General features: G+C 42.9%; 1 protein-coding gene across 5 annotated transcripts in view; it reads left to right on the top strand.

Moving 5' to 3' along the window:
• The window catches only part of mib1 (MIB E3 ubiquitin protein ligase 1), a 54656-nt gene that overhangs the window by 26928 nt on the left and 3729 nt on the right, over positions 1–23999 (top strand). The window contains exons 13-20 of one of the 5 annotated variants that reach the window (XM_051406187.1): positions 16663–16795; positions 17814–17900; positions 18416–18574; positions 20783–20964; positions 21682–21907; positions 21975–22053; positions 22174–22326; positions 23910–23981. In XM_051406187.1, the coding sequence (XP_051262147.1) occupies positions 16663–16795; positions 17814–17900; positions 18416–18574; positions 20783–20964; positions 21682–21907; positions 21975–22053; positions 22174–22326; positions 23910–23981 (1091 nt within the window). The remainder of the gene's footprint in view (positions 1–16662; positions 16796–17813; positions 17901–18415; positions 18575–20782; positions 20965–21681; positions 21908–21974; positions 22054–22173; positions 22327–23909; positions 23982–23999) is intronic. The other 4 variants (XM_051406195.1, XM_051406210.1, XM_051406213.1 and 1 more) reach the window with 4 other exon arrangements.

The following is a 23999-nucleotide window of genomic DNA, read 5'->3' on the forward strand; positions in this document are numbered from 1 at the left end:
ATAACTGATCGCATCCGAAGAAGAGACAGGGAAGAGACAGGACAGGAGACGTCAAGGCCCGTCAGGGGTAAACTCCATCCTAAAGCGAAGGAAGAGCATATATTACCTGTCAGATCAGTTTCTCATCTGAGCTGCTCCTCCTCTCTTCCCCTCCTCTCCTCCTCTTCCCGTAGTGAAGAGAGCCATAATGACCTAGAGAGCGCTCCAGCTGCTGCAGCCATCGTGTGTGCCGGGTGCACGCCTGACTCGCTGAATCAGCTTCTATGATTGGGGGAGGAGGGGTGGTGGTGGGCGGGTTGAGTGCCAGAGTCAGGGAGGGGAGGAGGGGGACAGGAGAGAAAGCGGGCATACACACACACACACACACACACACACACACACACACACACACACACACATACACATATGCAAGCAGATTCCCATACAAACACAAGTCATACCTTTAGAAGAGGAAGACGTAGAGCTGACATGAAGAGCTGCCATTTGGAAAAAAAAGGGGGGAGGCAGAGAGAGAAGAGGGAGAAAAGGAGGGGTGAAAAAAATCTGCAGCACTCTACTCTCCATCATGTGCATTCTGAGGGAGAGAGCTGGGAGGATGCCCTGGTCGGTGGAGGAGGCAGAAAGTGTACCAACCGTCCTCCCACCCTGCCTTTTTCTTATTCCATCGACACACACACACACATGCAGCCCCAGAGCTTTATCCTGCTCCTAAAATGCGCTTTTATTATTCAGTGGAACTTTATACAGCAGCTTAGAAGAGAGAGTTTACTGAATGTTTGAGAGCCGAATTGTGATGGAGGTATTTAAAAAAGAGGCGGTTGTGCCTCTGCGGTAGAAGACAGCTGTACTTTTAATAGTCCCTCGCGATCCATGCAAATTTGATTACCATTGTCAGGCAGTAGAAACGGAGGATATTGCAATATGGTTTTGGTATTTTTGGCGTTCAGATTTTTTGCACTTGTGAACCTTCAATACGCAGCTTATGCATTCTTGGTAGTGCATCGCAAGGGTCACCTTTTTACTAGGAAAAGATCAAGTAGAGATGCTGCTGCAGTTTGCAGGGCAGAGAGCACAGGAAGAACACAGTGGCAGCAAATTAGGGACATTAGGTCAACCAGCCAGTGGCTTCCTACCCCACAGTGTGGAGGGCTAAGCTAAACGGTTAGCACTTTGTGGGAAGCCAAGCATTTGAAACATGCCTCGGCCCCTGTTGCCGGGCTGCTCATGTGTCTTGTCTCACCACCTCCCTGACCATATTTAGTCAAGCAGTGCAAAAAATAGTTCCAGCTCCGCTTCACTCCACTCTGCTCCTCTCCTTGCCTCACCCCCCTCTCTCTCCCATATCCCCCCTCAGCAACTGTTGGCTACAGGCTCCGGGAAGCCTCCCCTACAGCTCCCTGCCTATCGATTCCACCGGCCTGGAAGGAGAGAGGAGCGTTAGGCCAGCTAGCCCCTGCTACCATTTGCTGCGCTATTTTTAGTAGCTCCAAATAAAGTGGTCTCTCGTGCTTCCACTTGTATATTCTTGAATCTTTCCCCCACCTCCCCTGCTTTACATCCTTCACCACCGCCTCCTCTGATACCACCCCCTCACTCTCTGTGTCCTTTTGACCCCTCCCCCAGTCTCTATCATTCTTCTTTTTAAATAGAGCTGGAACACACTGCTTATGGTAGGGCTTCCGTCTGCTCACCTCTATACTTAGAATAACTGCATATTCGAGAAATGGAGGAGAGAGTAAGAGTGAATGTGTAGTGCAGAGAAGCGTGGAGGGTGTTAGACAGCAGGAAATATTATTGTGTTTTCCCATTTATTTATTTATTTATACTGCTTTTGGCAATGCAGGGAGACTAGTGGCAGCCTCACCTCTAAGGCACTGAAAAGTTTGGGCTGCTCTCTCTCCTTTTTGAGCTCTCATTAATTTTCAAGTGTCTTTTTCAAGCTTTCCCGAGGCGCGGCCACTGAAGAATCTGTTTAATTAGTTGGTCTCATCACGGGGCACATCTATACTGTACGGAAGCAATGTCCTCTGTGCCCTCCTCTCTTTTTCACTCTCCTCTTCTCTCCTCTTATACCTCAATGACAGCACACAAGTCCTCTTCCTTACTTACCCCACCTGCATTTTTACTGCAAAATGCCCCAGGATGTGTAAGCCAATGTTTTTTGCTCTTTAAGGTGATCATATGGAAACCAGATTGTGGCATTTCTGTTGTAATGAATGAGATTGTGAAAACTCACAAACACCCCCGAAGGCACGTGCAGCATGGACATTTGTCAAAGTGTATTTTCATGAGCCAGAAAAATGTCATGCAATTCTCTGGTCCTTGATTTGATAAGCCTTTTAACAAGCTCCCAGTCATTCTGCCCTCACTCTCAGTTATATCTCAGGCCTTTTTCCATGGTGGAGATAATTCTGCATAGATTTAAGTGCGCAATTTAATTAATGTATTGTCACTGCAATTTATAGCTTTTCGATTACATTATCTTTACGGCTGTTACAAGAATTGACCATTTGCGAGGCAAAATGGATTCCAAGCTAATGTGTCTGCTCAAAACTTGACCTTACACGGCCAATCAAAATGCAGAATTGCAGCCACATAAATGGCAACTGTGAATGTCCACCTGTTATTGCCTTGCAGTCTCAACGTTTGCACACCACTTAAAATTGAACCAGCAGTAACTCTCCACCCAGCCTTAATTCCCTCATAGTGGAACTTTTCCTGTACTGTGTGTAAATTCACACACACACACACACACACACACGCACACTTCATGCACTTACTCTACACGTGTCTGCTCAGTTGGTTATGGTTTTTGTGGTGTATAACTCTCCATTGATGATGCCCCTGTGTGTTTTGTGTATCCCCTCAGTGGGTCTCCACCCTGCCTGTTCCAGCCACCCAACCCACCAGTTTAATCTTAATTACATCCCGACATCCCATCTGCCCCTGAAACTCAGCAGCACGGCTTACATCTTCCCTCCATGATGAATAGCGCAGGGCTGAATGTTTAGCTGAGCAGTTAATCGATCAATAAGAAAAGGGTCGACTAATGGATGTGCTTTCCTTCACTGGATGAAGGGGTGGGACGTGTTGTTTTCAAGTACTGCTTAAAAACATATCTCCATTTAAATTTAAAAAAATAGTTAAAACAGATGCGGATACAGGTGTGAGACTAACCATGTGAATATTTTAATGATTCTTTATGTTGTTCAGAAGATGCATTGTGTATGGAAAAAAATGCGACATTAATCAGCTGATAACAAGTTTCTTGTAGAAACTTAAATATTTGAAGCTATTTGTTTCCTGCTGTTATTTAAGAATTGTGAATGGATGCCATTAGGATTTTTGACATTGATTAACAGAAAAGGGGCAAACCAAATAAGTCTTTACAAATTGATCTAAATTAAGTACATATATAAAACATTATTAATTGAGTATTCACCCTGCACATAATTGTTCTGATTACCCTCTAATCAGTGGAGTAGCCAGCTGTTTTTAGACATTTTATAAAATGTTGAGGGGGCATCATAATTTTTTAATCAATGTGTAACAAATTATATTAAACTAAACATAAGTCTGGAAGAGCCGCCGCTCGTTAGTCACGAGTGAATGCTGTGTTTGGTGCAAGTCAAACACTGCACACTGGCACAAAACGCACAGTCCCCACCATGGAGCGTGGTGGTGGCAGCATCATGCTGTGAGGATGATTCTCTGCTGCAGGCCGGGGAAGGCTTGTGATCAAGAATTTGTGGCAGGACTTTAAAATGACTTGTTTCTCATAGATCTCATGCAACAAAACAGCTTGGGCAGTTTAGCAAAGAAGAATGGGGGTAAAAAAAAAAAAAAAAAATGGAGTGTGCACAAAGACCTATTCACATAGAGTCAAGGCTACAATTGTTGCCGGAGGTGCTTCTGCTAAATATTGACTCAAGAGGGAATTTGTTATTTTGTTTTTTATTTGTGCTTAATTATGATAAATTTTTACAGATTTGTTTTCACCTTGGCATTAAATAGTCCTTCTTTTGGTCAATTTCAGTAAGCCCAATTGCTTCCACTGTGATTCAAAGTTATAAAACTATAAAACATGGAAAATATCAGGGTAGGTGTGGATGTCTTTTAGTAAGCATTGGCTCTTTCATATGATGGGCCGTCCTGATGTAAGCTCGTCACTTGGAGTTTATAAAAATGACAGGTCTTCTCAGATTACAGTTTTGTACGGGGAATTCTAGTTAGCTTTAGATGGGGATGAATCCCCTGTTTTTACTTTGAGCTTCAAGCCTGCTGGTGAAGTCTTGGTCGGTCTTTCAGCTTGTCTTAATTCCTCCTTCTCTGTGTGCCTGCCCACCAGTCAACAACATAGAGGGATTAGAGCGATTTCTAATGAGTCCAGTTTGTGCTTTTTGAGTAAATCTCCATGCTCCTCTTCCATCAGCCTGGCTCTTCCTCATGCTTACTTTATCTCTCTCGTCAGTTCCTCTCTTCTCCTCCACCTCCCCCACACCCCCCTCTTCTGTCCCACCCCTCCCTCCTCATCCCTTTACACAGTGCATCATTTGAAGAGGTGAGGCTGTTGAGCGCTTGGAGGAATAAAAGTGATTTATGAATGGGCCAACCTACCTGGGTGCTGGAGGGGGAAGCCAGTGGCAGTCAGACTCTCTGATCCAGCAGCCCATTGTTCCCTCCAGCCTCACTGCAGGGGAAGCTCCTCTGCCTCTCCTGCCTCTGATCTTTTACCGTGCCTTACTGGTGCCGCATGTTGCCGATAAGGGACTCACAAACTGCACAAATACATATGCACTGCAGGGGCGCATATGTGTACAAGACCATTTACTCACACATATACTCATTCGCAGTATACTGCTTACGATCTATGTTTTATTTATATGGCCACTTAAGTGAATGTGTGCACAGGTTATAGTGTTATGCTTACCGTGAATTAATCTTTTAAGATTGTAAGTTTTCATTTTTCCAGATTTGAGAAGTTAGTACAGGTGAGGGCAGCCAGATGCACCAGCCAGCAACCCTATCGATAAAATAAAGAGAGGTGACAGGAAAGGTGTTGTAGCTGCTGAGGACAATGTATGAGTTCCTCCTTGTCACCATATGCTCGTATGCAGGTACACACACCACATACACACATTCCCGCTATACATGATTGTAGAATATTTGGGTTTTACAGAGTAAGATTGAGGAGGAATGTCACTAAGGCGTAGTGATTCAGCTGTTAGTGTTTGTAATGTATGATAATTCCTGATGGCAGGATGGTGGAGGCAATAAAGGCTATATACAGGTGCCCAGCTGTAATTCATTAAAAGATAACTGATCACAGAGATATGTCAAAGTAACCTTTGGAATCCAGATGAACTGCACTTAGTGAGTTCTTGTAGCACACAATGGGAGATAATATTCTTATGTTGGACAATTATCATAACATACTCTAGTCTAGAGAGACTGATCCTGCAGATTTATTATTTGTAATTACGTATGTCTCCCCAGTATTATGTTATTATCTTCAGCTGCTCAATTAGAATTCGCATTATGTTGCTGTGGCGTATTTTAGGTAAATTACTCATTAAAGAGTGTACATATTAAAGATGTAGTGCAGTGGCTGGTCCATTCAGTGGGCCTGGGTACCAGTTTGCTGCAGCATGCACTGTGACTTAATTGAAAAGTCGCCCAATCCTAGAAGCCCTCCCAGTGTCCACCTCTGTATGAGCTGGGACCAGTCCAACAGATCAGCCAGAGGACAAGCTGATACAAGCCCCAATCCCCCTGTGACCAATCAGAACGCCTACACTTCCGCCTAGGGCTGGGCCAACAGTGGCTCTGAGCCAATAGATAAGCTTAGCCATGCTGTAATGCTCTGTCTGTCCTGTGGCATGCTGAAACATTGAGTCCTGGCTGCTATGTTGCTATAGCACATGTTGGGAGAGGGAGGGGTGGGGGTGGGAGGGGGGAGGGCAGGATGGATGGATAGAGGGGAAAGAGAGAAAACGAGGGATCAAGGGACGGATAGAGGGAGACGGAGGGAGGGGTGCATCCTTTACTGAAGGGACTCAAGGACATAAAGAGCTTTTGGGAAAGTGACTATAGCATGCATAGAGAAAGCTTGCATTGTGAAGACGCTGTAAGCACTGATGGTATGGTTTTTTCCTACTCGCCAAACCTAGAAAGAGCAGGATTTATTTGTGGCACTTTAAGTGCCTCAGCAATGCAGGTAATAAATATGACAGAGCAAGGTGATATACTTCCACAGCACAGCTGTCAGGCATCTTTAATATTTTCTCCCCCCATTTAAAAACAAATGTAGTTTATCTATTTACTTGATGTATTGGAATAAGTAATAGAATTTATTTTTGCATTTGATGGTACTTTAACATCAGTGATGGTACTTTGGTTTATGTTTTTAATGACACACTGAGAAGCGTACTGAATTTGTCTTAGCTGAGTGAACGCATGTAAAACATCAGTATAAACCTTGCCGTATAGTAAATATGGTTTCACACAACACAAAACTCAAGAAAACATGTCACTGATGACATTTTTAACTAGCTGCTCACGTAGCATGATTAAATATTGTTATTTATTTTCATTTATTCCTGGTTTGTACATCATAGAGCTTGGTTTTATATCAGAATAAAATTTATGATATATACAATATATAAATAATATAACTATTGATATAATCCTGGAAGGTCAAGCTTTTGTGATCCCAACCCAAATCCTAATGTTTTTATTTTGAGGATCAGAAATGAATCATGCTTTATGAAATGTAGTTAAAATAATGTTTTATGGTTACTAGATGATTTTAAGGAAAGCTTGGCCATGCACTATATCAGCTAAAACCATTTTGAATTTGCACTGTAAAAACAATGCAATGACCCTTTTTAACAACATTAGGTGTCTAGGGAGCCAAATTCATAGATCTGAGCATAAACAGTTTTAACTGTGTAGTCGAATGTCGGAAGAACTTTAGCTCAATATCCCATGTCCAGACATATACCATTTTTGTCAGCAGAAGGGGTATTGGTAACCCTAATGTACTCTGAGGACACATTCAGGCCGACGTTCACATCTAAACCAGGCTTAGCTGTTGAATAATGCAGACCATGTTACCTTGGTAACCCGTACGGACACTGAAGTCAGTGGCTTCCATGTAAATGCGGTATGACAGGTCAAGGGGATAAGGATTGGTGTGTGTTTGTGTCATTTGGTTTGCTTGCGTGTGTGGATGCTTGCGTCCCTACATGCAAAGAATAAAGAGTAAAATCAACGATGGCACAGCACTTTCTGTGAAAAAAAGCATTACATTATTGGGATTAGGCAGAGTAGCTTACGTGGAAAATTGAAGGAGAAAACCTTCATTGCACTGTAGAATCATGGATATGTGTACATTACGTTCAAGTTTCTATGGAGCCCTATCTGTGTAATGTATAGTACATTCATATAAGCTCCATTCCCCCGCCATTAACAAGTTGGCTGTTAGACATTTTCTGTACTGCTCTGGGGCATATGGCCTGTTGTCTCAGTGCTTAGGGGAGACAGTAGCTGATACAAGGCCCTTTGATCCCTATTATTTTCCACTGCAAACAATAGATTTTAATTACCAAACTGCTCTTTCAGCCACAGCTTCTTCCTCTGCATGTGTGCCTAGAAGTGTAACTGCTGAAGAAGTCAGAGTCATCAGCTGCAATATGGCAGCTTGTGTGTGTCACTTTGGATCTGTTCTGCCAATTACTGCGGAAGAGAATTTGATGGTGTGTTATCCTTGTATTTCAGTTATGTTTAAGGGGCAATATTACTGCTGACTTGCTGTGTGTAAAGAGACCCCCACAGGTTACAACATACAGAGATGAGCGTTTCAGGGTGGTGTGAGGGTTAGCGTAATGTGTTTGTGGGGGTAGGAAGGTGGGAGGCAGACCGGGGTTGATTTAAAGTGGTAGATTTGCCGTGAGACTGTAGATCATGGGAGCCTCTCAGACTGTCTGCCCATATTGTGACAGTGTGGCACGCTGCTGAGTGGCTGTCGATCGAAGGACCTTCAGCGCGGCTGAATTCACCACCACTCTGCAAAACCCAGAGTCAATCCCTTCGTTCTATTTACCGCTTTGTACCTCTGTGTGGAAGCACTTGCAGTTAATTTCACCAGGTAGGAGTAAGTCTGATTTTGTTTTGTAGAAACTGAAGAAACTTTATAATGACAAAATGCCCAGTATTTCAGTCACAATAAAAGAGTCATTGTTGGTCAAAAAATTAAGCATTGGTCTCGCAGATAGGTGGTAATTTAGATGCTGTTAGATATTTGAGTTATGCCTAAAAACTTGATAAAAATTCAAATAACAACAGCTCAATAGCAAGTTAGAAAACATGTTTAAGTTGAAATTCAGGGTTTGCCATAGCTCAACCTGAGGGCCAAGAGGGTATCTAAAATATCTAAAATGGAGGTACAGGCAAGTAATTTTTTTCTACTTGTGTGACAAAAAACTTGGTGGTAATTTTAGGTCAGAACAAGGGATGTCCCGATCCCATCTCATTGATGGCTATCAGTGCCAATCAAGGCATTTCTTAGCTGATTGGTATCGGCTATGTTGAGCTTTATTGATCCGATCCTTTTGTGCTACGTCAGATGTCATGCAGCTGTTTTCACTCACAAAGCTTTCATTTACAGTGCAAGCATAGTCAACTCTCTCGCTGTAAGAGCAGGTGCAAACTGCCAGAGTTTCACCGTAGGCGAGGCTGCACCTGCCCGTGCTCGGAGCAGAGAGAGCAGTACAGATCTGACACAACCACAATCATTATGCCACTGCAAGTGCAACAGAAGTCCCACAAACAAAAAGCCAATAAAAGTAATCAATGAATGTAATATGCACAAAAGATGTAGCGCCAACGGAAATAAATGCTTAACAGAATACAACACAGTTAATTCAGGTAATTCAGGTAAAGGCTGCACCAAAGCACCAAACACTGGAGAGAGAAACTCCCTCCAGACTGTGACAAGGCAAAAAAATTACAGAGAAGAAAAAAACATTAAGGAATAGCTTCGATGCAGGCATTTTGTTTCTTAATGCAATGCAGAGCTATTAAATTGTCAGGCATTTGATTGATTTGGGTAACTTGAATGTACTTGAAGTGTGCAATGTGCACTGTATTTGCAAAAAAGTATCGGATCTGGACTCTGCAGATACTCAATATTAAATTACTTGATCGGCTCGGGGGCTAAAAAAATCTTGATCGGGACATCCCTAGTTACAACCTAACCAACGTAAGCCGTGTTGCTCCCAGTGTCTATGAGGTATCATTTTGTACACCTGCTTCACAGTAAATTCAGTTCCCTATGCTGTAAGGCTTTCACCGTGAAGTAGCTGCAGAAAGTGTCCTTGGACTGTAGAAATACAAATATTGAGCTTGTGTTACGTTACCCCCAGGTTTCTGAAGGGATGTTTTGAAACCTTGATTTGGATTCTCACTACCATCTTAACAGCTACAGACACAGTGGACGAGCAAAAACTGCATCAGAGATATATTGATATGTGTGCATAGGCCTACATATTGCAATTTAATTCCTGTATTAGACTAAATCTGTATTTGAAGCAATTGTACTAGTGGGCAGTGATCTGTAGCATGTTCCAGAGGGCTGTTTGTAGAAAAGGGAGTGAGCAGGGTGAAGGGGTCAGAGATGATTTTCTTTGCTCTGTTAGCAGCTTGTTTGAGGTGCAATGACTGTAATGATAGGAAAGAGAGGCCAGTGAGTGTGTGTATACTCTGGTGACAGTGAACTCAAGTCTGTTTGTATCTTTGGTTGATAGGTGATCTGAGCCTCGTTTTGTATACCAAATCTTTTTGTATGGTTTATTGCACATTTTCAAAGTGTATTCAGTCCCTTCATAATTGTCATTCATACAGCAAGTTAAATCCAATCCACTTTTATTAATATTTATTCAACTGTCCCCAGATTTGTATTATCAAAACACTAACAATGAATGCACTGCCTATTGCGTTATGATTCAGGCCTACCCAAGCCTGTGTGAAAAGTGATGTTCAGTAATTACATGGTTGTTTTATAGGTAATGATGCTATTGAGCATTTGTGCGATATAGTATGCATGATTTAGGTGTCTCTTTATTCTAATATAATCTGCATGTCCTTGCTTTATCTTTTATGTCATTCTTTGCTTTTTGGGTAAAAGGATGTATATCATGACTATTATGGCTGGTGCCGAAATGAGAAGGAGGCTTTTTCAAGGTACTGAGGAGAATAAAGTGCAAAGGAAGAGTAGCACGAGAAAATAATTGGGTCATCTCGAACCAATGGGACATTAACGCGCCATTGGGCTTCTCTGACTGTCTTGCTGCCTCCTTCTTCATAAATTGCTATGAATCAGGACACCCCATAATACCAGGTGATTTAATGCTAATTAAAGCTAAGCCTTTATAGGCCCCCACCCACTTTCCAAATGGACAGACAACTGTACCCGAGATGTTTGAAAATGCACCTGGCGTCTGCTAAACAACCTTCAAGGCACCAGCAATAGCTATAGTGATAACCAAAACATCATAGAAACGCACCCCTTTTCCGTTTTCCCCCTTCCCAGTTTATGCAAATAGTCCTTAATAAAAGCATGCTCACTCAGGGGCCTCAGGTACAGGCAGGCAGGGGAAGGTCACATTGTGGGGGAAATTATTCTCTTCACGGCATGGTAATGAAAGCCTTTTTTTATCGAGCGGAGCCAGTTAGGTTCTTGTCCTCAGCTCTCTGCTGCACTGCTGGCCTGGACGCTACCTGTGTTTATTTACTCTGTCCGCAGCAGGACGGCCAGTAGCTCTGGGACAGTCCTGACAAAGTGAACTGGTAACAGATTGCTTCTAGGGGTGGAGTGATGGCCTGGATGAACTGAAGTTCAACCAGTTATATTTACATGGGTATTATAAGCTATTTAAATTATTTCTCAAGTCCAATATCTGGTGTGTTATTTAGTGTCAGCAGTGGAATTGACAGTTAAGTTTCCCCGTTTTTGTGTTTAAGTTATGCCTGTTTCATTCATTTAAAAAAATAAGCCATACGTAAACCAATATTATCATTCAAAGCAGCGTGTTTTAAGATCAGTGAAATCCTGAACAGTTTTATGACTCCAACCCTCACAGCTGCCACTGACTTAGGGACTCTGTGCCTTCCAAATGATGAAGCGCACCTCCCTACCCAGAGTGGAAAGGGGGGAGGGAGGTTCTATTTGGAGTTGTAGTGTTTCATTTGTGAATGATTTGTTGGGAACAGGGTTCACTATTTCAAAGGACCTGAAAATATTGATCCTGTCCCCAGTGAGCTGACACCTCATGTATCGTCTGAAGTCGTCTCATCTCAAAAGGCTGTTCCAATAAGGACAGGAAAAATCCTATGCAGTGGGGAAGGACTATATAGACAAACCTCATGGAACAATGTGACCAGTTTCATCAGGACAGTATGGATAAGGTTAGGCAACTTTAGGTTGACTTACTAGTTTTGTTTTCTCAGTTGTGGAGATGGATCTTCTGATATGCCAGTGCAATTAGATGGTATAGTTTAATCCATTGTACTTTTAGGACGTCTTGTCCGTGTTTGCTTATAAGTTAAACATGTTTTGGTAAAGTTGTGGATACAATTATATTTTCTTCTGCTGATAAAAGTTCAAGGATTTACTTTGATGGTTAAAAACATTTTGTTTAAGGTATATGGAGTATTTCTTCTAGAGGTGGGCGATATATATCGTTTGCGATAATATCGTCATTGTTGTTTTGACGATGTGCAAATTTCCATTATCGAGTATTTAAATTCATTAATTCACATCATTCACATCCATTAATACACGGTGCAGCAGCGCTCTCTACAGCATGGCAGGATTCAGTCACACAACTAGTGGGCCTACGTGATCACATGACGTGTAGGGGTGGGCGATATGGGCCAAAAATAATATCTCAATATTTTTTGGGATTTTGGCGATAACGATAATCAGTCGATATCCTTTAAAATGTGATTAGAATTGTCTGAGCTGCACTTGTGTCCACCAAACGCGTTTACAGCGCTGAGAGAGCTCAAAAACTCATTTTCCGAGCGCCCAGCGGTGTTAAAAGTTGAACAGATTTCAACTTGAAGCGCTCTGAGCGCTGCGCTAAAAAAAAAACCATCTCCGCTGACATCTTTTTACCGCTGAAGGCGCTTAGCGCTCTGAACGCTGAAGCCCATAGGACCCACGTCTCGGCACTAAATCATCTGAAGTACCGGTAGCTTCAGGGACTGGAGGTGTTTACATTTTCTCTCTACCATGACAACGCGCTGCTAAACTGTTGCAAGGAGGATGCTAGCGAGAGGTCACGTGATCACGTCTTGTGATCACGTAGGCCCACTAGTCGTGTGACTGAATCCTGCCATGCTGTAGAGAGCGCTGCTGCACCGTGTATTAATGGATGTGAGGAGTTTCCGCGGGCGTTTCATTGTTTTTGTCAAAGTAATTTAAATACTCGATAATGGAAATTTGCACATCGTCAAAACAACAATGACGATATTATCGCAAACGATATATATCGCCCACCTCTAATGACGTGATCACGTGACCTCTCGCTAGCATCCTCCTTGCAACAGTTTAGCAGCGCGTTGCGATGGTAGAGAGAAAATGCAAGCACCTCCAGTCCCTGAAGCTACCGGTACTTCAGCTGATTTAGTGCCGAGACGTGGGTCCTATGGGCTTCAGCGTTCAGAGCGCTAAAGGCCTTCAGTGGTAAAAAGATGTCAGCGGAGACGGGTTTTTTTTTAGCGCAGCGCTCAGAGCGCTTCAAGTTGAAATCTGTTCAACTTTTAACACCGCTGGGCGCTCGGAAAATACGTTTTTGAGCTCTCTCAGCGCTGTAAACGCGTTTGGTGGACACAAGTCCAGCTCAGATAATTCTAATCACATTTTAAAGGATATTGACTGATTATCGTTACCACCAAAATCCCCAAAAATATTGAGATATTATTTTTTGCCCATATCGCCCACCCCTAATTTCTACCCACCAGCATAGATCTGATTTGTCTGTTTGACCATATAAGACTGATCATTTTCAATATCAGTTTTATAAAGCATTTTATTTTCCCAAGGCAGGTGGCACCTTTTGGTGACTAATTTCCAATGCAGAATTTGGATCCTTTCTTGAGCTTGAAGCCTTAGTTAATGGATGATGGTATGCCAAACACGTCTCCTACATCAGAGTAACCATATGTTTGTGCACAGCCATTAATCTCAGGCTGGATGTTGACTGTTCCCATTTTGCCCTGTCCTACCCAAGTTATTGTCCCTCGACTCTCACTTCCTGTTGTAATAACGGCTACTGACCACCACACAGATGGCTGTCAGCCAGGCGAGGGCAGCAGAAGGGCCCTGTCGACCCCTACACTCTCTCTCTCACTCACACACACACACACACACACACACACACACACACACACACAGTTGCACACACACTCACTTCCACTGTCTTACATACAATGACGAACGCCAACACACAGTGCTGAGAGCGTCAGAGAGCGTCCTGGTCAATGACAAATTGCAGCCCAAGACAACAGGCCCCTGTGTAGCTCTCCTGAGGGATTCTTGAGATCTCTCACAGGGTGACCCAGTTCCATCACATCTTCCCTTCTACCTCTCTCCTCTACCATTCCCTCTCCTCAGCTGCACGTCCTCCTGCATTCACAGAGACCATATAAAATATTTTAAAGTTCCGTTGCAGTAAGGAGATCCTCACTTCACTCCAAATATCGGTCTGCTTCTCGTAGCAGATAAACCTGAGTTGTCTAAATGTTAACTCCTAGGTCAAGTCAGTGTCTTCTGCTCAGTGAAAGGTCTGCAGCCTGAGCTGGGTAGACTCGCTCTCTTCGTCTGTCTCCCACTTGACAACCTACCTCAAGGGCCAACACAGTTTCTCTCATACCCCGTCAGTCACTGCTAACATCACTTACCCAAGAGATAAAAAAAAAAAAACTAGGATTTATTTCTTGGTCCTTAATTCACTCTCTTTTTTTCTGCCTTTACAGCAAATAGCTTAACTGCAATGCAGCAGTGCCAGTATGGGGCATTAATATTAATGTCCGCCCATTTCGCCCAGCGTGGCAGGGAGCCTGTCAATCTAGACTTCTATTGGAGGGGCTCCCTACACCAGCAAACACCTGCCCAGCACTCAAATGCCTGCTTCTGACACTAGAAGGCGCCTGTCTGCCCCTATAGTATATGAGGCGTGCGTTTATTGGCTAGTTGTTCTACATATAGGAGATATTTCCAGCCAATCCAGATCGCACAAATGTTATATGTTGCACCAATAGGAGGAAGAAAATGGGCACAAAAAGAACAAAGGCGTTTATGTGGGGCAATTGCCCTTGATTCTGGTGGAAACTGTTGTAGTTGAGAAAAAAAACTGCATTCCTGTATTGTCTATCAGTCTTATTTGAAAGAAAGCTAAAAGAGTCCTACATTTAACCACTGGGAATAAGTTTATGTTATAGCTTCAGGCAAGAATCTGATGTGGCAAGGTCTTTTCTTGAATAATTTGCTTGTTTAAGTCTCAACTCCTACCCAGTGGGAGACCGCCATGGATGAAATTACTCAAAAGTCCCCCCTGAGATGGTAAATCTACAGTACGCAAGCAAATAATTCTTTGTAACAAAGGCGACACATTATGAATGTGAGATTAGGCAGAATGGGTGCGGTTGCTATCACATTTAAGCAGTGCTCCTCTGCATTAAGTGGTTGAAGATAGCTGCAAGCAATGCAGGTGTGTGTGTGCGTAAGCCTCTGTGCAATGAGAGGTAGAGAGAGAGAGCGAGGGAGCCTGGGATCAGTGTGCTGCGCTGTTCATCACTGCAGCAGTACACCAGTCCCGGATCTCTGTCCGTACAGAGGTGCTGACTGCCTGCCCCCCTGCCTCTCTGCCCCTCTTTCTCTGCTTTCCGCAAGAGGGTGTGCTGATGATGCTCTCTTTCATTACTCAAGAAGGATGGAGACAAGCTGTAGGTTTAGCAAAAACCCGCAGGGAACCAACCATCCTGATTACCTTGAGTCTGAAAGCCTGCCAGCATGTTAGTTTGCATTTCTTTCCCTTCTCTGTCTTAATAGTTAACAGTTTTCATTGATTGTGCAGGCTGTGGCCTTCCTGCTCTGTGCTGGTGCCCATTTCCTCCCTGTACTGTTTCAGACCCTATTTACCTTACTGTAAACACTCCAGTGCTCGCATGGGGGCTGTTCAGCCATATCAAAGTCAGAGTAAAATCAGCTGCCTCCTTTTGTCGCAGTTCAAAGATATGCCCTGCATGATTATTCAGGGTTAATCAAGGTCAGAAGTGTTCCCTCCAGCGTTGCTGCTTTAATGCTTATTTGAAGGTACATTGTGTACCTACCTACAGACAAGATACAAGAACAGTTCAGCGATATGGCTTTAAGTGTCTTGCGTCATATTCAATAGTATTTGCACAAATTGAAGACCTGTGTTTGCAGCCTTTGTTTCTCATCACATATCCTCGACTGATGCACTGGTCATACATTAAATTAATGAGTCTCATTTCAGTATTCTCATGTACCATATGCCTGGATGTGTGCCCAGGGGCTAGAGCAAGAAGAGTAGGAAGAGAGGTAGAGGTTGGAGACCATGAGGAAATGGATGAGTTCAACACTAAAATAAAGCTGTCATGCTATGAAAGCTAGTTAGTAACTAAGTAGAAAGAAAGCTGTTAACTCACATTTACTTATTTCTAATTAAAACTGTATTTCAGCTTAAGACAAATCTATCTTTCATGGAGGTTTTTTTATTTTCTTCCTCTGCTGTCGTTTTTTGTTATCTTTGGATTTAATTTAAGGAATGGAAACGTGTGTGGCTTCTTTTTACTAGTTAAATGGTCTCTTTTCTTCAGTGTAGGGAGTGACAGTCAGCCTCCCTCTTTATCCCCACTGTGACACTGTGACTTCTTCTCAGCCTTCCTCTTGTATAGTCGCCTTTGCAGCCACGTCTCTCTGTGGCACACATCCTCTAAATGACCTTCACTGGCACAAAACTGGCTCTTTTCACCACGCCATGCCACCTCTGTTAAATAGCACTGTTTAAACAATGGATTTTTTTCCCCTTCCCACCCTGTCTGTGTCTTCCCCAGGAGGAGACCTGAGTGAATGCAGCTAAATCTTGTGTAATTACCATTTTGCCTCCCAATGATAGGCGCTTTTGCGCATCATCAAGGGAAAAGTGTCTTCCCTTTTTAACAGAAGAGATTGTAGGGGGACGGGTACTCTAAAATAACACACAGCACTTGTACTGCTCAAAGCTTGATGTAAATAACACTATGCTTGGGAAAGCAACTCCTCCCTAAGTTGATTTAGTATTCTTGTCCCCATGTGTGAAAATGGGATATGCTCTGCTGTAAAAAAAAAAAAAAAAAAGTCCATTGGAATATGCTGTGTATCAGCAGTACAGACATTGTGATGTCTTTGCTTACAACAGATTGTGTCTGGCCATAAGCCACCATAAGACAGTCATTAACAGATTTTTTCTGGCAGTTTACATCATAAACTATCAATTTACTGTACTGTCTGTACCTTCTTGGGCTTTTTTGTCATGCTTCCCAGCTTCGCCTATTCAAACACTTCCCCCCTCTCCCTGTCTCCTCTCTGTGTAGTGCCATGCGTGTGCTGCTATCCAAACTACCCAGGCCTTGGATCGTAGACGAGAAAAAGGACGATGGTTACACCGCACTGCACCTGGCTGCCCTCAACAACCATGTGGAGGTGGCTGAGCTGTTGGTGCATCAGGTAACAACACAGAAGCACTCGCATACATATAAAAAGCTTATTTTAATGCATGCTTAATCACTTAAACTGACAATAAATGTTATTCATAGTCTATGAGAAACCCAAAGCAGCCCAAAGCCTAACTGCATCAGCTCAGTCTGCACTCCTGGCTTTCCCTGACTACAGACCATTAAGAGCAGCTTCTACTGCACTCCCTGCAGCCAGCAAGCTGTAGACCACTTGAAGCTGCTATAACTGCCTTTTTTTTTTATTGAATCCATACGGTTCACAGGGCCTCAAGGGGTATTCTTTAGTGCTGTTGGGCCTCATATCCTCCTCCTCTTGCAATCATAGCTTCATGCTCTTTTTTCCCTTCTGAGATTGCAGGTTTAACTCCCTGAAGATTAAAACATACAGGAGTTTACAGCAAAAGTCACCTGACCAAGTGGGAACTGGGTTAATTAGGATATGGTGCAAGGCAGCAATGTTGCTGCAACATACCAACGCATGAACGCTCGCTGTGCAAACTACCTTTCAGCTGGGACGGCCTTTTTCCCAAGTCCCTGCAATGGGCTTGTTCGCAGTGATGGCTCAGCTTTCTATTCAGAAATTGCACCACACTACAAGGTGCACTGCAGATTCCCTGCCAGCCAGCCAGCCAGTCAGTCAGTCTTATTACTGGGGGATTTCACACACTGCCTGATCACAATGCTTATCTTCCCTCCACATCTCTTCAGCTGAGGTGTTCGCAATTGGAAATGACAATCACATGCAGCGTTATTGTTGGATGCATTTTTTTCCAGCCCCCTAGGTGATACTTTGTTGGGCGGCAGGGTTGAAGGAAGGAAGGTTCAGTCATGGCACATAAAGCCAGAATGGTTGTTAGAATCTTTCATGTGCTGAACACTTACTTTACTTTTTCAGTTTCTGTTCGTGTGCATGTATGTATCTGTGATTCATTTTGGTTAGTTGTTAATCTATGCAGAAATGCCCATATTTTTACTGTGTGTGTCTGTTCCTCTCTGTTTCCGCCTCAAAGGGCAGTGCCAGCTTAGACATCCAGAACGTCAACCAGCAGACGGCATTACATCTGGCAGTGGAGCGTCAACACACCCAGATAGTCCGGGTAAGTGGGCCCTCTTCTTCTTATCCTCCTTTCTTATGCTTTCCATCATTTTTTCCTCGTCCTTTCCCCTCTCACATCAACCACAAACTGAAGATTCTGTCTCTAGTTATCTCTTTATCAGTCGCTCATCTGGACTATAAACAAAAGGGAGCAGAAAAAACATCAGTGCAGCCCCACATTTAATTTATACTAGTTGATGTCCTGCAGTTGAATGAGGTCCTGCTTCAGATTGATGCTGTATAGGGAAAATATTCTCTGAGGCAGTGTCTTGGTTAGAGTCATTTGGCGTAGTGTTGGATCGAGATTACCACGTTGCCATCTTGTGGACTCAAGAGAAAATGCACCTCATAATTGGGGGAATACAGCACATACACACAATTTCAGTTCATTGTAAGCAGCAGCCTTATAAATCAGCACTGTGGCATTTGCATTGTAGCATAAAATTAAAGTTGTTTTATGGTTGTTGCAAGTGCTTCTGCCTGTTTGTGTGACTGTTAATGTGTTTTTCTTAACAGCTCCTGGTGCGGGCAGAGGCCAAGCTTGATGTGCAGGACAAGGACGGGGACACACCACTTCACGAGGCACTGCGTCACCACACACTGTCCCAATTGCGACAACTCCAAGATATGCAGGACGTCAGCAAAGTGGAGCCCTGGGAACCCTCCAAGAACACAGTACATATATATCTATTATTAACCTCACTGCTCCTCCTAGATTTTAGTAATTTACTTGGGTCAAGGTTCATTAAGGTATCATAAGGCATCACAGCATTAAGGTGCACATACATAAAAATGAAATGACCAAGAGATGCAGTTACCAACGAGGAAACAACTAACTGAAAATATGTGACTCCTCTACAGTTGTATGTATCTATGACATGATACATATGATGTACAATGATGTTGGACTAGGTGCAATAATTTTAGAAATCAGGAAATGTGGCACCTTATTATCCAATAGGGTGATGTGATTCAGTTAAATATTCCTAAATACATTTGGCTGGGAAAAGTCGGGCACACTACTGGCTCTGCTGCCACTCATGGCTGTTTAAACAGCCCAGTTTTAAGTTTAAAAACTATTTCCATCCCAACTTCAGACATGCTTTTTCCTATTGACGGACTCTTGAGTCTTAACCTGTAAAACTTGGGCAGAACACTGGGACACGGCACCAGTGTATTGCAGGGCTGATGAATATACAAACATATTCACTGCTAGGGACGGTTTATGCCACTTTTATACACACTTGTTGCAACTTATTGCAACATTTACACTGGAGATTTTATTATGCATCTTAGATTGAAGAACATTATTCATTGTTGAGAGTGTAAGAAATCATGACCAATACCTACCGTGGCTCTAGTAATCCTATAATAACTCTGTGGTAACTACATAGTTATAGAAACCTATGATTATCTTTCTAATAAGCTTTTAATTGACAGATCTGGTGTTAAATTTTGGTTGGGAGAAGGGTTATAATTCTCAGAATTTCACATTGACAATTTTCACAATTTTCACATTTGCTATATATCAGCAAACATGGGTTTTTACCAGGTCACCGAATTGATTTGACTAATTAAAAATATCAGACATAAGACATGCTCCAATTCATATCCCCAAATCTGTATAAACATGGAGAGAACACACAAACCACAGCACTGGGTTGTCTTGGCAGCATTCTAAAGAACCTGCATACACACCTGTATGAAGATCAGTATGTGAATCACAGCTCGATGTGTGAAAAATCTTGACAGATCACACATGACAGATCACTGGACAGCGCAGTGCGCACCAGCCCGTCATTCAGACAGCCCGCCTGACAATAGCACAGAGCAGTCAACCAGCTCACTGCTGCCTCTTGACCAGCCTGTATGAGCGTGTCCCTCTGTAGAGGCCAACAGGGGCATGTCAGACCTGAACCCTCTTAATGTTAACACCCCATCACTAGTCCCTACAGGGACGTGTTTAAGGCTACAGGCTCTAGCTGCGGCTACAGACTTACCTTACCTGTCACCTTCTGTCTCTCTCCCACTTCTTTCTCTTCTCCTACTCCTCCGCCTCTTCGCTCCTATCCCCCTTCCTGCCCTCCCCAGTTCCCCAGCAGAGGAGCGGAACAGACAGACAGCAGGCCTAATTGAGATATGTGCAGTTGGGTCACTCTCCCATAGCTCCCCCCTCAAGATGAGAATTGAATTAGCCGGGCCGATGGCTCCATCAGCAGAGATGTAAAAGCTACTGGTTGAAGACAATCAGACATGGAAGGCCCAAATTGCTAGAGAGAGAGAGAGAGAGAGAGAGAGAGAGAGAGAGAGAGAGAGAGAGAGAGAGAGAGAGAGAGAGAGAGAGAGAGAGAGAGAGAGAGAGGGGAGGAGGAGGGGGAAGGGGGAAGAGAGAGAGAGAGAGGGGAGGAGGAGGGGGGAAGAGAGAGAGAGAGAGAGAGGGAGGAGGAGGGGGGGAAGAGAGAGAGAGAGGAGGAGGGGGGGAGAGAGAGAGAGAGAGAGAGAGAGAGAGAGGCTTTGAGTTGGGGTAGACTGAGTGAGGTGATGAGCTGGAGGAGGGAGAGACGGGACAGTTAATGGGATTTTGGGTGGGGGTGAGGGGGTTACACTGCCTGACAGCCATCTTAAGGCATGGTTTGATTGGCTAATTAGTGGTGATCTGATAGTACTTTGACATGGTTCATCTGAATTTAACTCTGAAGCCATCTGAATAATATTAAAATCAGGACTCCTTACTTGTCTTACTCTTTACTCTGCATTAATGGTTAGAGTGCTAGTGTGTAAGTTAGAAATAAGACACTGTTTCCATTATATTCAATCTCTTGTGTCAAAAGTTGAAAGCCTCTGATTTTATCTGTTTTTGTGTCTGTGTGTGTCTTCTTGCAGTTAATCATGGGCTTGGGCACCCAGGGGGCAGAAAAGAAGAGTGCTGCATCCATTGCCTGTTTCCTTGCTGCTAACGGAGCAGACTTGACCATTCGTAACAAGAAGGGCCAGTCCCCTCTGGACCTGTGTCCTGACCCCAGCCTCTGCAAGGCTCTGGCTAAATGCCACAAAGAGAAGAGCAGGTAAACATCCCTTAAAGGAATAGTTTGACATTTCGGGAAATACACCTATTGGCTTTCTTGCCAAGAGTTAGATGGGAAGATCAATACCACTCTCATGTCTGTCTATTAAATATGAAGCTGGAGCCGTGAGACAGATAGCTTAGCTTAGCCTAAAGACTGGAAATGGGGGAAGCAGCTAGTGTGCTCTCTTGTTGTAAGTGACAAAATGAATGTAATGTAACGTAATACCTGGACTGTCCAAAGATAAAAATCTAATTGTCGTCAACAGTCATTAGGTTGTCCCTGGCCATATCAAAACACAGACCTAGATTTTTATATCATTTTAATTTATTCTGCTTTTCACATTTATGTGGCCAAATAGCATCAAACTGAATTACGATGCTTCTGAAAAGTCTTTAAACAACCACAAACCCCTTGTTCAACCCAGGCATAAACAAGATAAACTGACAGGAATGTCTTTGGTGCTTTTAATGTTCAAGCACCCACAGCGGCTGTAACAATACCTAAGAGAAAAAGGAAGAAAACACCACCTCAGGAAAATCAATGACTTCCTGTCTTTGCTAAAAATGTTTTATGTAGGGAAACACGTTTCCCTTTTCTTGCCTTTTCCGTCTTCTGTTTATTTTTTAGTCTCTCTGTCTCCCCCTATTTTCTTTGTTCTCTGTCAGCCTCCTTTCTGCTCTCACACACACTCTGGTTTTATTCTCAATGTTACAGCGGCCAGGTGGGCACCCGCAGCCCGTCTCAGAACAGCAACATTGAGTCACTGGAGGAGTGTATGGTGTGCTCAGACATGAAAAGAGACACTCTGTTCGGGCCCTGTGGACACATCGCCACCTGCTCTCTCTGCTCGCCTCGCGTCAAGAAGTGTCTCATCTGCAAGGATCAGGTCCAGTCGAGAACCAAGGTATCAGAAGGACTACTGTCCTACCAACAAGAAAAGGTACTTGACGAAGAGTAGATAGATGATTTTATTCACTTTATTGTTGTTTAATTTCTCTCTTCCACAGATCGAGGAGTGCGTAGTCTGCTCTGACAAAAAGGCAGCTGTGTTGTTCCAGCCCTGTGGTCACATGTGCGCTTGTGAGAGTAAGTACATATTTCGACATCATAACCTTGACATTTGTATCTCCTGCTCAAATTTAGCCTCTTTAAAAAAAAAAAACGTTTGTATCCTGGTCTCAACAATATGTGTTTTGTTGTCACCAGACTGTGCCAGCCTCATGAAGAAGTGCGTACAGTGCCGGGCTGTGGTCGAACGCCGCACCCCCTTTGTTCTTTGCTGTGGAGGGAAAGGTATGGAGGATGATGCCGCTGATGATGATGATGATGATGATGATGATGATGATGATGATGACCTTAGTGAGTGAATCTTCCACACATTCCCTTTTAATTCCCCCTTTTCCCCCTTTTTTCCTTCTTTCTTTTTAGTTTCAAAAATATGTTTTAGCCCTTATCTTTTGCTTTGTTGCTGCCTTGCTTATGCATTTTATTCCTTTGTTTGCATCACTGATACATTGTTGTTGGTTTTTTTTCATCCTCGTAGACATGTTAGAAATTTACAAATTAAGTAATTTGAATCAATCGATCCTACTTTCCAAACTAGTTTCCACTTCTAGATCTGGCATGTTTTAATCATTGCATCAATTTTGATCATGTCATCTGTTCTAGCTTCTATTTAGATATTGGCTGAAATGGACAGTGGCTTCACAAATGCTTCGCTACATTGTCTGAAATTTGCCATAGATCCTACATAGAGAGAGGATTTTGTCTTTGAAATCCTAATGTTTTTATAATAACCCCAGAAGCCATTTCTAGATTGAGTTTTGCTGACCTGCACTGAAGAATACAATAATGTATACAGACAACCTGATTACCTTATTCATGTTTCTGTGGCCTCTAAAAGTTTGACTAATCACATTCCCATAAAATGGATGGAACCTATTTGTAAGCATATGCTAAACATCCCGTAGTCATAATGGTATTATGCATATTAATACCCACATGAATGTGAAAGAGAACTGAATTAAAATACCTTCCACAGAGTGAAATTCTAAATAAGGACGCAGAACTGTTTTGAAATTAATTTATATTTTTGATAAAACACTTTATTTGTTAATAATGTATAATGTTTCTCAGTTGCACAGAAGCCCTGAAAGTTATCAATTTTACCCCGAATATGACTTTTCACACTGTCTAATGAACAGTAATGGGATGTAGTGAGTAAAAATATTTATGTTTGGTTGCATTCACAATCCATCTTCTTGTCTCCAAGTTGAACACAGTGTTTTATTGCCCACATTCTTCTTTTAGTGGTGTATCTCACTAGTGGTTATTCCAGATTTTATTTTGAGTTAAAAGGGAAACTGTTGTAAGTTCACTAACTTCATGTTTACCCCTGTATTAATTATTTGATATTTCTTCACGTGTTGTCTTGCTGGCATGCAGATCTTACTTGCAGTCGTTACCAGACATGCAAAAGTGGATGCAGACCCAAACACACATACACTCATGCAAGGGGCAGCATTATCTCCTTTCCCTTCATCCCAGTAACACCAACTGTCGATATCTGTTACAAGAGCAATTGTAGTGCACGAAATTCATCTGTCACTTTGATTATTTTGACTCCCTACTTCTCCAGTTTAATACTTGATTTTTGTAATGTTCTTCTAACAGAGTGAGCAGAGGCATTAGACTCATGCTTTAGCATTGGCTGATGGCAAAAAGAGAAGAAAAAAAAACTTGCCGCTATGCATTTCAACTATTAATTCTATATAGAGTAGACTCTATTTCCCTTTCTTTCCCTGATTACTGTTTCCAACTTTCTCTTCGAATCCTTCTCTGAACCTCCCTCAGAGGCTGTAGTGAGTAGTTTTGGTCCTCAGGCCCACTGTTGAGCTGGTGAGGACGGCTCCTGCTATAATAATGTGACTGGTTATTCCCAGCAGGGAGCTCTAACACTATGGCAGGGGGATCGCAGGATCTTCTCCAGCCCAACAATCTGGCACTAAGTTGGTGTAAGTATACCTCTATGA

Source organism: Dicentrarchus labrax, unplaced genomic scaffold (assembly GCF_905237075.1).
Source record: "Dicentrarchus labrax unplaced genomic scaffold, dlabrax2021, whole genome shotgun sequence".
NCBI lineage: Eukaryota > Metazoa > Chordata > Actinopteri > Moronidae > Dicentrarchus > Dicentrarchus labrax.